Source organism: Myotis nattereri (genome assembly GCF_964212035.1).
Source record: "Myotis nattereri genome assembly, chromosome: 15".
Lineage (NCBI taxonomy): Eukaryota > Metazoa > Chordata > Mammalia > Chiroptera > Vespertilionidae > Myotis > Myotis nattereri.
Window position 1 is genome coordinate 31144776 of NC_138090.1, and position 19506 is coordinate 31164281.

At 46.4% G+C, this 19506-nt stretch overlaps 1 protein-coding gene across 1 annotated transcript in view; it reads left to right on the forward strand.

Annotated features, from left to right (window-relative positions):
- WDR88 (WD repeat domain 88) overlaps positions 1-18869 on the forward strand; it is a gene marked incomplete at both ends in the record, with an annotated part of 50544 nt that extends 31675 nt beyond the window's left edge. Inside the window, 6 exons of the mRNA XM_081108363.1 lie at positions 1118-1247; positions 4680-4867; positions 6614-6696; positions 8716-8784; positions 16771-16863; positions 18702-18869. Coding sequence (XP_080964489.1) covers positions 1118-1247; positions 4680-4867; positions 6614-6696; positions 8716-8784; positions 16771-16863; positions 18702-18869 — 731 coding nt within the window. The remainder of the gene's footprint in view (positions 1-1117; positions 1248-4679; positions 4868-6613; positions 6697-8715; positions 8785-16770; positions 16864-18701) is intronic.
- Between the last annotated feature and the right edge of the window lie 637 nt (positions 18870-19506).

A 19506-nucleotide genomic window follows, 5' to 3' on the forward strand; every position in this document is an offset into this window, starting at 1 on the left:
TGCCAGCACCAGTTTTCCTCTGGCACCCGGGACCCAGACCTTCACTCTAGCCACCACCTTCCATCTTCGCTCTGGACACAGTCTTCCCTGCGGCTGGAGCCTTCAATCTTTGCTCCTCACTCTGGCCAGAGTCTTCAGTCTCTGGCCAGAGCTGCTCCTGTAGCTCCTTCTGCCCCCCACCCTCCCCCTCATAGCTTGATTGCTGCTTCGCCTGCAGACCTCGCCGACGGGCTCCTGGGTCCCAGGGGGCCACCTTGCCTGCGACCTGGCTTTCCAGCAGCTCCTGGGGTCACACACAGGGGCCTGGATGGCAGCTCCCGGTGTCCCTCCCTGCCTGCAGTATGCAAATTAGCCGCCATCTTTGTTGGCAGTTAATTTGCATATTGCACTGATCAGTCAATGGTGATGGTAGCGAAGGTATGGTTAATTACCATGTTTGTCTATTATTAGATAGGATGTTGCTGGGTGGCCTTCCTGAACTCTGTGTGTGTGTGTGTGTGTGTGTGTGTGTGTGTGTGTTTGCACACACAGTGTTATTTCCTGTATGTGCTTTATGTCTGTTTTTAGCAATGTGGACCCAATATATGTACAGTGCCTCACAGCTTGTATGTTTCCCTTAATGTGTCACATCCTACTCTACTTCTCCTTACTCTCTGGTTTCTAGCTGCTCACCATGCTTCTCCATGCCCTGTCCCACCTCCAAGCTTTTGCTCATGCTTTTCCTTCTACCTGGAGCACTCTTCCTGTCCTGCTTCCCTTGACAACTTCTGGGCCTTCCTTGACCTCTCAGGGCTGCCCCAGGCTGGGCCAGACTTATGCTGGCCAGGAGCTGTGAGATACCTCGCCTTCCTCTCATGGCCCCTGGCATGCTGCGGGGCATGGCCCACTCAAGGGTGAATCCCCATCAGACTGAGAGCTCTGCTGGGACAGGGAGTAGATCAGCTGTGCTCCTTGTTCAAAGCCTGGCACATGTGGTAGGCATTCAGGAATGTGTGAGAACTGGAATGGTGTTTCTGGACTGTTGTCACTGTTGGGGAGTAGTATGAGCCTCTGGGCCATGAGAAGCAAGTGGCTCAGGATGTGGAACATGGATAATGAGACTTTCCTTGTGCTTCAGATCATCACAAAAGATCAGTCACAGGCTGCTGCTTCGACCCTGATAGCCAGAAGGTGGCTTCCGTCTCGTTGGATAAGAGTGTCAAGATCTGGGATATTACATCCCAGGCCACCCTGCTCACCATCAACACGTGAGGAGGGGCCCCAGGAAGCCGGGCAGCATCCTGCAGCAGGGAGGGGGCAGGGTCCCCATTCATGCTCTCCTGGGTTTGGCCTGCATACCTTCGGCTTGTTAGCCAGCATCCATGCTGGGCATCTCCTGGACAGCTATGAAGAGGCTGCAGAGGGGGAAAGGGAAGGCGGAGGGCAGGCCGGGGAAACCACCAGCCTGTGGGATGGGACAGGCTTTGGGTGCATTTGTCTTATTGGGAGCCAACATAATCTTAACTGATTTTAACGTTTGCAAGTAGTAAACATAAATATTTTGTTACACACACACACACACACACACACACACACACACACACACACACTTGCTTCAACTGTGAAACATAACTGAGAAAACTCGAGAGGAGAAGGAAAGTCTACTATATTTACCCATATTTTGCTTACTATGTTCTGTCTTCCTTCCAGATGTTCCAAGTTTCTTTCTTTTACTGCTTTCCTTCTGTTTAGAAAAACTTCCTTTAGACATTCTTTCAGGGTAAGTCTGAGGGCCATAAAGTCTCTTAGTTTTCTTTAATCTGAAAATGTCTTGATTTCCTCTTCATCCCCAAAGGCTATTTTTGCTGGATACATAAATCTGGGTTGACAAGTTTTTTTCTTTCAGCATGTAAAAACTGTCATGTCACTTTCTCTGGCTCCTGTGGTTTCTGATGAGAAATCCACTGTCATTCAAATTGCTTCCCCCTTTTAGGTGAGGTGTCATTTCTCTCTTGCTGCTTTCAAGATTTTTTTCTCTGTCTTCACTTTTCAGAAGTTTAATTATGATGTGTCTGTGTATAGATTTCTTTGAATTTATTCTATTTGGAAGTATATATTTTTGAATCTATAGGTTTATGTGTTTTGCCAAATATGGTAACATTTCAGATGTAATTTCTCTGATTACTTTGTCAGCCCCACTCTCTTTCTCCTTTCCTTCTGGAATCCTGGTGAAACAAATGCTTAGATATTTTTGTTATAATCCCACAGGTTCCTGAGGTTCTGTTTTTTCCCCTCATTTTTTTTTGATAGGTTAATTTATATTGTCCACTTTCATAGTTACTAATGCTCTTCTCTGTCCTCCCCATTGAGTTTTTAATTTTGGTTACTGTATTTTTCAGTTCTGAAATTTCCATTTGATCAGTCTTTAGATCTTCTATTTTTTTGGGTGGGGGGAGGGCTGAGGATTTCTATCTTTTTGTTTGTTTCAAGCGTGATTATAATTGCCCATCAAAACATTTTTTAAAAAAATTTAATCTCCACCAGAGGATTTTTTTTCTAATTGATTTTTATTTTCTGTTAATATTCACCTGAGGATATTTCACCCCCACCCCCATTGATTTTGAGAGAGAGTGGAAGGGAGGGGCAGAGACACAGAGAAACATTGATGTGAGAGAGACACATTGATTGGTTGCCTCCTGCACATGCCCCAATTGGGGCCGGGGATTGAGCCTGCATCCAAGGTACATACCTTTGTTTGGAATCGAACCCATGACCCTTCAGTCCCTGGGCTGGTGCTCTAACCACTGAACAAACTGGCTAGGCTAATTGATTTTTAGAGAGAGGGGAAGGGAGAGAGAGAGAAAGTGAGGGAAGTGAAAGAAAAACATCAGTTCGTTGTCTCTGTATGTGCCTCAACCAAACCCAAAACTTAGGTATGTGCCCTGATCAGGAATTGAACCCGCAACCTTTTGGTGCATGGGACAACAGTCCAACCAACTGAACCACCCAGCCAGGGCCCATCAAAGCATGGCTACTTAAAAGAGGTAGGGATGGGACTGCAGTTTCCCCCAAGATATTTGGCTGGAGTACGGTGGGTATTGCCTAAAGATATTCTGTTTTCTCAGGCTCCGCCTTTGGCTAGGGAGAAGGAGTTCATTTGGAGGCCTTCCCTTTGTTTGCCCTTGCCTTGTTGTTGTTACAGGTTTTCCAGTACCCAGTCCAGGATATATGAAGTAAAAGGAAAACCCTAGGGCCTCACAGCAGGCCCCCCTTTGGTCCCAAGAGCCCTGGCTTGTCTGCCTTCTTTCTCCACACTCCAGTCTTCTGTTGGCTCTATAAATGCCCAGGGCTGTTCTCAATGCTGCACAGGAGGAAGAGAGAGAAGTGCATTGACTCCATCTTGTTCAGACATGCACGTGCAACACAAACACTCCCTCCAAACATTGGTACCAAGAAAAATAGGCTTTGATGAGAAGTGGAATTTGTTTGAAATGAGAACCCATCCTGGAGAATAGATTTATCCCTGGTCTGAATCTACCCCAGTGACAGTGTCCAGACTCTGGGGCGGCCTTTATTTTCCATCTCCAGGTTTAAACCCAATGAGAGTGTCTGGATGCCAAGATGGCTCTCAGCCCAATAGGCACAGGAATTTGGAAAGTTTTGCCCTTAATGCCCCTGGGAAATTGACTCCTCCCCATGCCCCCCACCCCCTCAGTTTGCGCATTTCAAAGAACTGAAACAGAGTCCAAAATTCTGACCTGAGCACTAGAAAACAGTTTTGTCCAACCCTTTCCTCAGGTGAAAGGATTGATTTTATGATCCAGGCTACTCAGAGATGCTCATTTATGTTCATAGATTTGCTTGAAAACTCTGTCTATAACAGGAGATGAGAATCATGGGAAAAATACTTTGAGGATTACAAACAACAAAAAAAAAGCAGCAAAGTGCTCACAGATTTCTTTTTTCAAAACAAGAAGACATTTAAAAATTGAGAATGGATAACCCAAAACTATAGTAATTAAATGCACAACATTACAATATGCTTTAATGACGCTGAAGACAGACAAAGAGAGAGGGAGAAAAAGATAAAGGGAGCGAGCAGTTGAGGTAAAGAGGAGTGAGTGGGAGGGGGTGGGGCAGGGGCGCTGGGGAGACTGGCCAAGCCTCCATGTCCTGGAGAGAGAGGAGGTGGAGTGTGAACGGGAGAGCCATGTGATCCATCACCAGGCCTGACGGCTGTTAGTCCCTTAACCGTCCCCACAGCTTTTCCAGCTGCTCTTTGTCCTCAAGCCTCAAGCAGCTCTGAACAGTGCAGCGGTTCTCTGCAGCGGCAGTTGGACCCCAGTGGACACTTGGCAGTGTATGCAGCCAGTTTTGTTGTCACAACTAGGTGTGAGGGCTACTGGTATCTAGTGGGTGGAGCCCAGGGATGACACCCAACATATTACAATGTACAAATCAGTTCCCTAGCACAATGAATTATTCAGTACAAAATGTCAGTATTGCCATGATGGGGAAATCCCGGAATAGTGAGACATAGTTAGAGAAATTACTGTCTGGACTTGGTAGGCAGGAACGAAGTCCATAGGTCACAGTGCATCAGCTCCGATGCCCGCTCCCTTACCCTCCCCCCATGTGGGTGGGCCATCAGATTTTGTAGGAGCCAAGTGCTAACATGTGTACCCTTCCATCTGTTTCAGGGAACATGACAATGCAGTATCAAGCTGCTGTTTTACCTCCAGTGGCCATTTCCTGTGTACAAGTTCTTGGGATAAAACCTTAAAAATATGGAACGTCCATACAGGGGAGTTTCGAAACCAGGGAGCCTGTGCAACTCTGATGCATGGCCATGAAGGTTCTGTGAGTTCCTGCCAGTTTTCCAGAGACAGTGAGTAATACACACTAGGAGGATGCTGCACCTGTGGGAATGCTGGGCAGGGTTCCTCATGTTTCATTCACGTGAACTTTCCTCAGCACAGAGTTGATTTTCAATGCTGTTGGCAGTGAGGGTAGATTTCTTTTCCACAAGAACAACAACAACAACAACAAAAGGCAAGAGAGAGATTCATAGATATAGTTTATAAGTGATAGAAACTCAGTTCAATGTGGTGTAAGTAGCAAAAGAAATTAACTCCTGTAATGGGAAAGTCTAGGGTCTGGTCTCACTTGAGATGTGGCTGGGTCCAGACACTCAGACTATGTTGCCAGGGAGCCAACTCTTCTACTTAGATCAGCTTCTTTCTTGTATTGGTATTTTTCCCCAAATAGGCAAAGTGGCCCCTGATGGTTCAGGCCAACAGTGGTTCTGGCTGCTGACACTCCTGGAGAAAGAAACTCCCTCTGATGGTCCCAGCACAAGTCCCATGGAAGACTCCCATTGGCTCAGCATGGGTCACATGCCCATCTCTGAACCAATCACTTTAGCAGGGGATGAAAGGTACTGATTGGCCTGGTCTGAGTGGCTTGTCCATCTCCAGAGTTAGAGGTTAAGGTCAGTACACTCTGAAGCAGAAGGACTGGTAATAGGTGAGGGAAATTGGGAAGCTATTTCCAGATGAAGGGGCAATCACAATAAGCTGCCATGGCAGCTAACCCCCGTGGGGGAGTGACTGCTCCCGAGACCCAGGAGCCAAAGTTAAACTCCTCCATCCTCATGGAGTGTGTGTGGGGAGCACCCAGCCAGCACCCACACAATCACAGTCTCACTTGAGAAATGCAAGGGTTTTTTCTGAATAACTTTTCCTCTTCAGAAGCAGCCTCTGTGAAAGTCAGACCCCACTACGAGGTGCCCTGCCAGTTTCTATCCTTGGCTTTATTGGGTTCAGAGTTGCACAGTCAATCGCTGCTATTTGCAGATTCCATCTTTGTAAATTACAGGCTAAAATTTATTTGTAACCCTAAAGTCAATACTCATGGCACTTTTGTGGTCACTCGTGGATATGTGAATTGCAGCAGGGAGCTTGAGTTAGCCTGTGCATGCATTTCCAGCTGAAGTTGAACAAGGTGACTCGCTGCCTTCTTGTTTCATCTCTCTTATCATATTGTGTACTTTTTGTGGTCTATTTAGTGACACGTTTCACAATTTGAGCTTTTAGTTGGTGAGTTACTGTTTAAGCCAGACCCCTAGTACAGGTTTGCACTGCTGTCCAGTATTCCTAAGTGAGACAAAGCTGCGATATGCCTTATGGGGAAAACACATGTTACAGAAGCTTCATTCAGGCAAGAGTTACAGAACTGATGGCCATGAATTCAGTTCTAATGAATAAACAATATATATATATATATATATAAATAAGGTGTCTTTAAACAGAAACCGACATAAAACAAGGTTATGTATTGATCAGTGAAGGAAATGTGACCAGAAGCTCACAGGAACCTAACTCTGTATTTCCCTTAAGAACAATGGTTCAGTATTTGCAAATTCAGTGTTTATAATGACTTGACAGAATATAGCTACCATTAGTAATGAGAATCAACTCTAATTGGGGTTGAACCATCAGGAAGGGTCAGAGTGTCCTCAGAGTGAGCCATGAGGCACCTCACTGACACAGCCTCAGACCCGCTTGGACCTCCCACAGGAGGAAGCAGTTGGCTGGGGAAGATGACCCCTTGAGACTCTGATTTTGTGTTGCAGCATCTTTTCTCGTGTCTGGAGGGTTCGACAAGACTGTGGCTATTTGGGATGTCGGAGAAGGCTACCTGAAGCACTCCTTGAAGGTACCAATGCCAGCATCAGATAGAGCATCTGAGCTCTATTCCTTAGTCATTCCATGCGGGGTGGTGGATGCTGGGGGCACAGCAGACCTAGATGTCGCCTGTGGAGCTGATACCCCTGTGGGGAAGGACAAGCAAATCATCGACAGCATGAGTGAAATGGAGAAACCACAATGGGTGATATAGAAATGGACTGCAGGGACAATCCACGGTGGGTAGGAAGGGAGGGCCTCATGGAGAAGGTGGCCCTTGAGCTGAGAGACAGATGGCAAGGAAGCACTGGATGAGTGAGCTTTTGTGGGAGGGAATTCCAGGCAGATGGAAAAAGCAAATGCAGAAACTCAGAGATGGGAAAGTGTGTAAGAACAAGAGAAATTACTGTGCAGAAGGCTGAATGCCACAGTGAGGTGCGCACAGAAACCTGTGGGCTCCAAAATTGGGTGCTTTTGGCTGCAAGTTAGAGAAGACTCCACTGGAGTAGCTCTATAATAAGGGCATGGATTCTCCAACATGGCCAGATTCCAGAGGTCGGTGGTCCCAGGACCAGCTCCTTCACTGCCGCTGTCCCACCCTAAGATGTCTGCATACTCCTCGATCCTGTGATTTCATGGCACCTTTGGCTGGGAATGCTTGCATCCATGAGTCTTGGTCTCTCCGTTCCCTGTGACCAAATGTAGACGATGTCCCCTTGATCACCACAACATTCAGCCTCCCATGGCTGGTCTGCCTGAGCTTTCTTCTCCGAGCATTTGGAGGGGGAAAAGGAGTTTATATCACAGCAAATAAATGGCTTAAAGCTCAATGTTCAACTGCCCTGTGCTTAAAATTAAGTCCCTTTGTCCTCCTGTTAGTTTGTTCTACTCACTTTTCCTCTCCTCTCCTCTCTCTCTCTCTCTATTCTTCCACCCTCAAATTCCTGCCCTTTTGTTATGCACATCAGTTTAACCTTCTCTCTGGTTCCCTGTCCTCCTACCAAACCATGTTGCCTCACTGTCCACCTCTTTGCAGAAGAGAAAGGCCAAAGAGTGATAAGGATGCTAACACAGAGCTGACGTCATCAAATGTCTGGCCAGCAATGGTGTCCATCTCCTCTGAGCTCCTTTGTATCTGAGGAAAACTATCCCCCATTTGCTTAAGTTTGTAGTCACTTGAAGCCAAAAGCCCTCTCACCAATTGGACCTGTGAGTAGTGTTCCCTAGAACAAAGAAAGCAAAAGCTTGCAAGAGGTGCTCTGGTACCAGCTGGGAATACAATAATTCTTTTCCTGTCCTCCTGTTTTTAAAAAACACACGAAGGCCCAGCCTGTGTGGCTCAGTGGGTGAGCATCACCCCATGCACCAAGAGGTCACAGATTCCATTTCTGGTCAGAGAACATGCCTCTGTTCCGGGCTCAATTCCCAGTAGGGGGTGTGCAGGAGGGAGCCAATCAATGATCCTCTTTCATCGATGTTTCTATCTCTATATCTCTCCCTTCTTCTCTCTCTAAAAATAAAGAAAATAAAAAAGACATACATGTGTACCACAAGCCTTTACATTCTGTGTTCCACCTTAAGTGTCCTTGGTGAAACCAGGGAAGCACAATTACTAGTAGTTACTCTTAAATGTAAGCAACATTGGGTACTTCACTTTTTTTGTTTTGTTTGTTTTTGTTGTTCTTATAAAACCTTTCTTCTAGATCAGAGGTTCTCAACCTGTGGGTCGCGACCCCTTTGGGGGTCGAACGACCCTTTCACAGGGGTCGTCTAAGACCATCGGAAAACACATATATAATGACATATTGTTTTTGTGATTAATCACTATGCTTTAATTATGTTCAATTTGTAACAATGAAAATACATCCTGCATGTCAGATATTTACATGACGATTCATAACAGTAGCAAAATTACAGTTATGAAGTAGCAACGAAAATAATGTTATGGTTGGGGGTCACCACAACATGAGGAACTGTATTAAAGGGTCGCAGCATTAGGAAGGTTGAGAACCACTGTTCTAGATCCTTGTTAAAATTATGTTTTCCACAGGGCCATAATGACTGGGTGATGGATGTTGCCATTAGCAACAACAAGAAATGGATCCTGTCTGCTTCAAAGGTAAAAGGGGCCAACCTTTGAGTGACCTAAAATCTCTATTGCATTTGTGAGAACTGGTGATCACAGAAGCGCTATTGTCCAGTAAAATTCTTGGGCAGGCTCAGTTTGAGGGCCACACCTGGCCAGGCTGTCCCCCTCCAGGGAGCTGCGTGTACAGGGAAAGGAAGTCCTCTGCCCCTCATGTGGGGAGTTGCCAGGTATTTCTGGGCCTGCACCACTGGCATTTGAGTTTTACTGGAACAAGGGCCTGGCCAGACTGGTAAGTGGCAAAGCCAACCGGAGTTCTTGGAGGGGGAGGCATCAGCTGCAGACAAGGAGCAGAGATCACCGAGGTCCCAGGTGTCTTCCCTCCCTACCTCACTGCATCCTGGGATTCCCATTTCAGTGGCACATAGCGACTAGCCCAGGATAGCCTGAGGGCTGTCCTCCGGGTGTGAGGACCAGAGAAGCGGGGAGTCACCACCTTGCCCCCCACCTTTATTAGAGACATGTCATTCTCTAAGCTGAGAGTTTCTAAATCGATGAGACTGTGGGCAAGACTCTGCCTGGGCAGTATCAACCCAGGATGCTGCCATGCCTGACAGAAAAATCATATGTGTCATTTTTTAATTTTATTTTTTAAAGATTTTTTAAATAAATTCATTTTAGAGAGGGAGATATATCAATGTGAGAACACACACCCACTACTGGGGATTGCACCCCCAATCCAGGCATGTGTCCTACTGGGAATCAAACCAGCAACCTTTCAGTGCATGTCCCGATGGCCAACCAACTGAGCCACACCAGCCACACCAGGGCTATGTGTTATTATTTTAATACTAGAGGCCCAGCGGGGTCCCTTGGCCTGGCCTGCAGGATCTGGCCAAAACTGGCTCTCCGACATCCCCTGAGGAGTCCCGGATTGCAAGAGGGCGCAGGCCAGGCCAAGAGAGCCCATTGGTGCATGATCAGGGCCAAGGAGGGATTGCGGGAGGGCTCCAGAGCGTGTCTGGCCCGTCTCTTTCTCAGTCCCGGATCCACTGGACCCCAGCAACAAGCTAACCTGCTGGTTGGAGCATCTTCCCCCTGGTGGTCAGTTCACGTCATAGCGACTGGTCACCAAGTTGACTGTCTGCCCACTGCTGGTCAGTGCATGTCATAGCAAGCAGTTGAGTGGCCTTAGCATATCATTAGCATATTATGCTTTGATTGGTTGAATGGCTGACCAGATGACCAGACACTTAGCATATTAGGCCTTTATTATCTAATCTAATAAAAGAGAAACATGGTAATTGGCGTACGACCCCTTCCCATTGGCTAATCAGGGAGATATGCAAACTAACTGTCAGCCAAGATGGCGGCCGGCAGCCAGGCAGCTTGAAACTAACATGAGGCTTGCTTGCTTCAGTGACGGTGGACTCAAACGTTCCCTGCCTGCCTTGCTGGCCTCTGAGCCTGCAGTTTGAAACATTTTAACAAATGTAGAAGCTAAAAAAAAACCCAGAAACCAGCTTTCAGCGAGCTGGGATCTCAGAGCTGGAGTCAGAGCTGGAGTTATACATTGTTTCGATTACCTACTTTCAGCAGCGGAGGCCTAAGAGCTGAAGCCTCAGAGCTAAAGCTGGCCCAGAATTTAAAAAAAGAAAAGAAGCGGTTGGGAGCTTCCGTTACCCGCCAGCCTGAAAACAGCCCTCAGCCCCTCACCTAGACTGGCCAGGCACCCCAGTGGGGACCCCCACCCTGAAGGGTGTGTGACCAGCTGCAAACAGCCCTCAGCCCCTCACCCAGGCTGGCCAGGCACCCCAGTGGGGACCCCAACCCTGAAGGGTGTGTGACCAGCTGCAAACAGCCATCATCTCTTCACCCAGGCTGGCTAGGCAACCCAGTGGGGACCCCCACCCTGATCCAGAACACCCTTCAGGGCAAACCAGCTAGCCCCACCCATGCACCAGGCCTCTATCCTATATAGTAAAAGGGTAATATGCCTCCCAGTACCGGGATCAGCGGAGCCGAGAGGCCTCCTGGCACCGGGATCAGTGTGACAGGGAGCAGCGCCCAAACCCCCTGATCGCCCTGCGGCTCTGTGTGTGACAGGGGGTGGGGCCACAACCTCCCTATCTGTCCTGCTCTGTTCGTGACAGGGGAAGGCGCACAACCACCTGATCAGCCCTGCTCTGTGCCTGATATGGGGGAGCTCCCCAACCCCCTGATCGCCCTGCGGCTCTGTGTGTGACAGGGTGCGGCGCCCCAACCTCCCCCGCCCCCCATCACGGGCCCTGCTCTGTGTGTGATGGGGTAGAGCCATAACCTCCCCATCGGCCCTGCCCTGAGTGTGAGAGTGGTGGCGCCCCAACCCCCTGATCGGCCCTGCTCTGTGGGTGATAGAGGGTGGCGCCCCAACCCCCTGATCCACCCTGCCCTGAGTGTGACAGGGGTCGGTGCCCCAACTCCCCTATCGGCCCTACTCTGTGAGTGACAGGGGGGAGCTCCTCAACCTCCTGATCAGCCCTGCTATGTGCATGACGGGGGGAGCTCCCCAACCCCCTGATTGACCCTGCTCTGTGCATGACAGGGTACGGAGCCCCAACCCCCCTGATGGGCCCTGCTCTGTGCGTGACAGGGGGCAGTGCCCCAACCCCCTGATTGGCCCTGCTCTGTGCATGACAGGGTACGGAGCCCCAACCCCACTGATGGGCCCTGCTCTGTGCGTGACAGGGAGTGATGCCACAACCTCCCCATCGACCCTGCCTTGAGTGTGACAGTGGGCGGTGCCCCAACCCCCCAATCGGCCCTACCCTGAGCGTGACTGAGGGTGGCATTGCAACCTCCCAATCTGCCCTGCTCTGTGCATGACAGGGAAAGGCGCCCCAACTCCCCAATCAGCCCTGCTCTGAGCCCGACCAGGGGCTGCACCTAGGGATTGGGCCTGCCCTCTGCCCCCCGGGAGCAGGCCTAAGCCAGCAGGTTGTTATCTCCCAAGGGGTCCCAGACTGTGAGAGGGCACAGGCTGGGCTGAGGGACCCCGCCCCCCCCCCCCCCCCCAGTGCACAAATTTTTGTGCACCGGGCCTCTAGTCTATAATAAAAACATATTTTTAAAAATTGCTATTAAAAAAAAATGGAAAAATATCCTTGGCTGAGGATTAAAAGAACAAAGAAAGAAAGAAACAAAGAAAGCCATGAAAAATGATTGTCAGTTATAACTCAAGAAAGTGGAAAAAAGTAAAAATTAAGACAAAATATGAAAAATGAGTGTTTATTTGAAATTATGTCTTATTCTTTATGTTTTACTTTTCTGTTACATAAATGCTCTTATTTAAATAAAGCAACAATAGGACTAGTTACTAGCAGTAATTAGTAGTAATTAATAGTAGGACTAATTAAACAAATATGTTTAAGAAAAATATAAAACATTTTATAATTTTTCTTTCTGTCATTGGATACAGCAATTTATTTAGATTTTTAAAAAGTCTTCACTGGAGAGAGAGAGAAATTGATTGCTTGCCTCCTATACGCACGACCTGGGGACAAAATGTGCCCTGACCAGGATGATGCTCAACAAACTGAGCTACACCAGCCAGGGCTCAGTGTATATTCTTATTTTTTAAAAATATATTTTTACTGATTTCAGAGAGTAAGGAAGGAGAAGAGATAGAAACATCAATGATGAGAGAGAATCATTGATCGGCTGCCTCCTGCATGTCCCCTACTGGGGATTGAGCCTGCAACCCAGGCATGTGCCCTGACCTGGAATGGAACTGTGACCTCCTGTTTCATAGGGCAATGCTCAACCATTGAGCCACATTGGCCAGGCTGTATATTCTTAAGATACATATATGTAAGACTTTATAAAAAAGAGAATATAAATACAATAGGATTGATTAATTATTACTTATGTTTATTTCAGCTTTATTGAGATATAATTGATATATAATATTGTATAAGTTTATGGTGTATAATCTGTTGATTTGACACACTTATATATTGTTAAATAATAACCTCCATAGCCTTAGCTAACACCTCTTTCATGTTACATAATTACCATTTCTTTTTTATGGTGAGAACATTTATGATCTATACTCTTAATCAAATTTCAAGTTTATAATACAGTATTATTAACTATAATCACCAAGCTGTACATTAGATTACCCAACATTATTCAATTTATAACTGGAAGTTGGTACCCTTTGACCAACATCTCCTATTTCTTCTTCTTTTTTGTTTTTAATATATTTTTATTGATTTCAGAGAAGAAGGGAGGAGAGATAAAAAAAAACAATGTTAAGAGAGAATCATTGATCGGCTGCCTCCTGCACAACCCAGGCATGTGCCCTAATCAGGAATGGAACCTAGGACTTTTCAGACCACAGGCCAATGCTCTAACCATGGAGCCAAGCCGGCTAGGGCCCAATATCTATTTGTTCTATCCCCAACCCCCTGTAAACACTACTCTACTCTGCTTTTAGGAATTTGGCTTTTTTAGATATCACTATAAGTGAAATCACTCAGTTTGTCTTTCTCAGTCTGACTTACGTCACTTAGCATTATGCCCTCAAGGTCTGTCCATGTTGTTGCAAATGGCAGAATTTTCTTCTCTCTCATGGCTGAACAATATTCCATTGTATCTACATGCCGCCTCTTCTTTATCCATTCGTCTGTTGACAAACACAATAGCCAAGATGTGTTTCCATATCATGCCTATTGTGAATGATGCTGTAATGAACATGGAAGTGCAGATATCTCTTTGGGATCTTGTTTTCATTTCCTTTGGAAATATACCCAGAAAAGGGATTGCTGGGTAATATGGTAGTTCTATTTTTTATTTTTTGAGGAACCTCCATACTGTTTTCCATAGTGACTGTATCAACTTACATTTTCACCAATCGTGCACAAGGGTTCCCTTTTCTCCACACCCTCATAGCACTTATCTCCTGTCATTTTGGTGATAGCCTTTCCTTTTCATGTACCTGTTGGCCATTTTGGAAAAATGTCTATTCAGTTCCTCTACCCATTTTTTTAATTGGAATTTTTGTTTTTCTGTTATTGACTTGTATGAGGTGTTTATATATTTTGGATATTAATGTCTATTCAGTTCCTCCACCCATTTTTTAATTGGAATTTTTGTTTTTCTGTTATTGACTTGTATGAGGTGTTCATTTTTTTCTATATTAATCCCCTATCAGATATATGATTTGCAATTATTTTCTCCCAGTCCACAGACCTCATTTTCATTTTATTGATTGTTTCTTTTTTCTGTTTTGTTAATCCTCACATGAGGATTGTTTTTTCATTGCTTTTTAGATAGAGTGGAAAGGAGGGAGGAAGTGTGGGGGAGGGAGAGAGAGAGTAAGAAAGAGTAAGAAAAAAAGAAAGAGAACGAGAGGAGAGAGACACATTGACTGGTTGTCTTCCGCAGGAGCCCAACAGGGGAGGATGGAGAGCGAACCGAGGTACATGGCCTTTTCTGGAATTGAACCCGAGACCCTTTGGCGCGCAGGCCAGTGCTCCACCCCCTGAGCACACCAGCCAGGGTTGACTGTTTCTTTTGCTGTGCAGAAGCTTTTTAGTTTGAGACAGTCCCAGTTATTTATTTTTGCTTTTGTTTCTTGTGCTTTTGGTGCCATATCTGAATGTTTATTTTCCTGCAGGTATTTTTAAAATCAAGCTTCATAATGGCATGTAAACTTTGCAGATCTGTGTAGTTTGATACAAATTGTTGCATTTGAAATATTGTGTGTATTGTAACTGGCTTTATACAAAATAGTGAATAGTGGAAATTGTATAATGTAATCATATAGTCAAAAGTATTAACCAAAAAAAAAAAAAAAAAGAGGCACAAAAGTTTTAAATTTTGATGAAGTCCAGCTTATCTATTTTGTATTTTGTTGCTTGTGTTTTGGTGTCCAACCTAAGAAACGACCGACTAGTCCAGTGTGACAAAAATTTACTCCTATGTTTACTTCTAAGTTTTCTAGCTCTTCTAGTTTTAGGTTTTGGAACCTTGGTCAAAAATAACTGACAATAAATGTGAGGGTTTTCTAGTATTTTGGGCCTCAATTCTATTCCATGGACTTACGTTTCTATTCCTTGTGCCTGAACTACCCTGTCTTGATAACTAGCTTTGTAGTAAGTTTTGAATCCTCCAAAGTTGTTGTTCTTGTTCTAGATTGTTTTGGCTATTCTAGGCCCCTTGAATTTCCATATGGACTTTAGGATCAGTTAGGGAATACCTGCAGAGGAGTCAGCTGGGGTTTTCATAGAGATTGTGTTGAATCTGGAGATCATTTTGGGGGCTACGGCCATCTTACCAATATTAAGTTTTCTGATTCATTGAACATGGGATGTCTTTCAATTTATTTATGTCTTCTTTAGTTTTAACAATATTTTTTAGATATTGGTCTGTGAGTTTTGCACTTCTTTTATTAAATTTATTTCTAAGCATTTTATTCCTTTTGATGCTAAATGGAATTGTCCAATTGCAAGATTGTTCACTGCAAGTGTATAAAAATACAATTGATTTTTGTGTATTGATTTTATATCCTGCCCTCCTACTGAGCTTGTTTATTAGTTCTAATAGCTTTTTAGTAGATTCCTTAGGATTTATTATATACAAGGTCATATAATCTTCAAATAGAGATAATTTTACTTCTTTTCAAATTGGATGCCTTATATTTCTTTTTTTTCCACATTAGTATTTTTGTGGAAGATGAAAAAATTTTGAATAATTTAGAACTTGCCTATCTCATCCCCATTCAGTTACCATCTGTGCTTTTCACACTTTCTTCTCTACCAAACCTAATCAGGTATCTCTGCATACCGTGCAGTATGCTTTGTTCTGGTTATTGACTCTCCAGTCTAGGTGTTTTTGCGAAGAGACAGTTTTCTTTTTTCTTTTAATTTTCACCCAAGGATATTTTTTCCATTGATTTTATTTAGAGAGAGAGTGAAAGGGAGGGAGGGAGGAGGAGAAGAGGAAGAGGAAGAGGAGATGGGGGAGGAGGAGGGGGGGGAGGAGGGGGAAGATAGAGAGAGTTAGAAAAGGAGAGAGAGAGATTGGTTGCCTCCCCAGACTGGGGCCAGGGATTGAACTTGCAACCGAGGTACATGCCCTTGATCAGGAATCAAATCCTCAACTCTTCAGTCTTTGGGCTGATGGTCTAACCATTGAGCAAAAAGGCTAGGGCTAATTGATTTTTTAAAATTGGTTTTTAATTAAATAGAGAAAGAAGAGGGGGGAGAGAGAAACATGGACTGGTTGCTTCCTGTATGTGCCCTAACCAGGGATTGAATCTGCATCCTAGGTATGTGCCCTGACCAGGAATCAAACTCGCAACCTTTTGGTGTCAAACCTGCAACCTTTTGGTATACTGGAGGATGTTCAGGGCCCCTAACCTACTTTTACGTGTCTAACTGTCATTAAACACAATTGTGTAGCTTCCTTTTCTGGTGACGCATGGGCCATGCTGTCATTGGTCTTGCAATTGTTCTCATTTTCATTATCCTCTTACAAAACAGGTCACGATAGTCACAGTTTAAAAATTCTATCAGCACTATGTTGAAACAAAGCTCAACAGTTAATCCATAGGTAGAATCAAAGGCAAACTGTTAAAACTCAGAGTTACAATGCAGTTAAGTTGAATATTTAAGTCGCATCACTGGGAGTGAATCACAGTGATGGATGATCTATTATTGTGAACTGCAAATTGTGGAAAACAGTAATGCCCTATGGCAGGTGAATCATCTATGCATATCCATTTGGCATTGAAGATATTTTGCTTTCAGCTCCTATTATGAACTTCCACACCCATTGATGAAAAATGGGACATGGGACTTGCAGAGCAAAAGCTGGAAAGGTGCTGGAGAAACTGAGACAGTTGGTCACCTGAACTCTGCGCCTCTGCAGGTCAAGTTTCTCCACACGTAACCTGACGAGCTGCGCCTCCCTGGGGCCGCCCAGCCCCAAGAGCCCGTTTTGTGACCGCTGGTTTGCTGTTTAACTTTTTTTTAGGATAGGACCATGAGACTATGGAATATTGAAGAAATTGACCAAATTCCTTTGGTAATCAAGTGCAAAGAGGCCCGGGGCTTAAAGGTGAACCAGGTTGGTACTGGATAAAATTAAGCCAAATGAAGGCTTTCATTAGTTACCACTACAAATTAATTTATTCTTTGAACAATATTCTGTAACTGGGGAATGAAACCATGAGCAGATTGAAATTCTTGTCCTGAAAGAGCTTAAATTGTAAAAGGGGAGAAAAACAAAGAAATAAGGGAATATTCAGTGAGTCACACGGTGCTGAGTAATTGGGAGAAGAATAACAGGGAAGGGGAATGAGAGAGCTGGAGGCTGCTCAAGGGGTAGACAGGATAGGGCGCACTGAGAAGGTGACATTTGTTCAAAGACTTGAAGATGGTGCCAGTGTTTAGGGGAAGAACTTCCCAACAGAGGGAACAGCCAGTGCGGAGTCTCTGAGGCAGAAGTGAGCCTGGTACGTATTTGAGAAGTGGAGTGAGTCAGGGGACTGGGACGTGAGCCGGAGGGAGCACTGGGCACACAGCTGGATACTGCCTGCGCCTCCTACACTCTGGCAGCAGACCCTCTGGTAGGCTCTCAGTGCCCCATTGCCCATGGAAAGGGCTCCGGTGCCTGTGTTTCTTTAGTGAAAGATCTTGATGGTAGAAAGAGCACATCCTCTGCTTCACCAGGTGCAGCCAGGGCTGGCCACAGAGGTTCTCCCGGGGCAGTGGGGGCCTGTCCCTACTAGGACCATGGAGCCAACACCTGGCTGCCACTTTAAGAGGCTGAGGAGTCTACCCTGGGCCCTCTTGAGTCTTCCTTCCCTTGGAATCCCACAGTCACCTAGGCTTGTCTCCTTTCAGAAGGTCTGGCTGGGAGCCACTGCTTCTGAAATGACTAATTTAGGACCAGCACTGTGGGGTAGGGGAGTGGGGGGTGGGAGCCACATGAACCTCGTTTTTGTGGCCAGCAGGTTCTCATAGCCACCGAGGCCATGTGGGCCCGGAGGCCCTGGAAGCTGACTGACTAGCTACAGAGCAGTGCTGGCCCATGTCCTCCACTTGCCAGGGGCTGCCTCCTCTGAGCCCTGTCATTCTGGGGTTGGGCCATGAGAAATTATACTGTGGAAGAAAGATGATTTATTTTAAGAAAAAGGCTGGATTGTCTCCGAGGCCAGATTTCTCAGAGGGCCTGCCCCATACAGGGCTTGGTCTGTCCTGCACGCTTTCGTATACTGAAAGGCAAGGGTGGCCAAGCACAGGAGCTTGGGGCACTAGGGCAGAGGCATGCCACCTTGCAGGCTTGTCTCAGGGGGCTGTGTTGTGATGGGAACTCCCGAGAGACCCCTCCCCATGGCCCGAGAGCCCCCCTGCCCGGTGGTGTCGCTCACTTGTTTGTGAGAAGCAGATGTAGTGAGCGAGCTGGGCTGCCCTATCGACTGTTCTCTGTGTGCTTTGGCCAGAAACAGGCTCTGAGATGGAGGAGGATGCTCAGCAACTTCATCATCTAGCAAAAATCCCTGCTTTGTTCAGAAATTGTGCTTATTCGCTTTTCACGGTTCTACTAAAAGTCATGTTAAGGAGTCAGGATATCCGCTTGGCCCCATGGTTCTTTGCACAGAGCAGAGGAGGGGGTTAGAACCCTCCGCCCTGTCCTCTCCACTGCCAAATGCTTGCCATCCTGCCCCCAGAACCCTTGGCAATACTTGCATAGCTCTTTGCGGGGAGAGAGGGAGAAGCCTATGCTGATTCTCTCAGTGGCCTGCAATCCCACCCTTGCTTGGAGAGAAACCCCCGAGAGGAGGCAGCGCTCTCCTTAACCTAACCCACGGTGGTTGGTCTGGGTGAGAGAATTCTAACTGCATGCCTTGATCCCTTCTGACTAGCACCTCTTTTCTCTTATGTTTGAACATTTCATGTCAGTGTGAAGCATGTGAAAGGCCTTTCTCCACCTACGACAGTGACGTCTTTTCTGAAACAGTCACCAAATGTGTGTTCTGCCGGATGGATGCAAGTTTGTCAGCACAGGCCGCGTCATCAGAAAGGAAGGGCTCACCCGCAAGGGAGTGCAGCTTGGGCAAGGATAACTGATGGCCACTGGGCCCTTTGAGTGACTTGCGCACAGGCCAGCTCTCACGTCGGTCTCAGGGCTCTGCAAGGACCTTTCCCTGGGCCCTTCCCTGGCTGGTGGGCCTGTGTGACTGGGGCAGGAGCCATGCTCTCGCTGGGCTCCCACCACGGTTCCGCCTCAGCTCCACACACCCTATTGAACAGGACCGGATGCTTTTAGTTTTCAGGCAGAATAAACCTAGATCCTTTTGGAAAAAGTGTGCGTGTGAATTTCAGGAGCATTCTTGCTATTTATGAGCTTTATGTCCTGGTGTTCATCCAGACACATTTGGATTCCCATTCTGGGCTCTGGAGTTGCCCTGCAAGGCAGACCTGGGGGCTGGGACTAGCAACCCGAGGAGGGGCTTGTGAATGAAGAGGAAGATGTGTGGGGCCTCCTCTGCGGAGGAGACTGTGGGGGGCTCCCTGTCTAATGCTCCCAGATGGCCACCTGCCCCGAGCAGAGGTAGTCCAGTTAGGCAGGCAGGTGGTGGGCATGTCTATCACAGAATGTTTCTTACTCTCCCCCCCAGACGTTTCCATTTCCAACATGCCCATGCACGTGGACTGCCGCCTTCTGCTTCCACAGAATATCCACAACATAATTACCTCAGAGGTG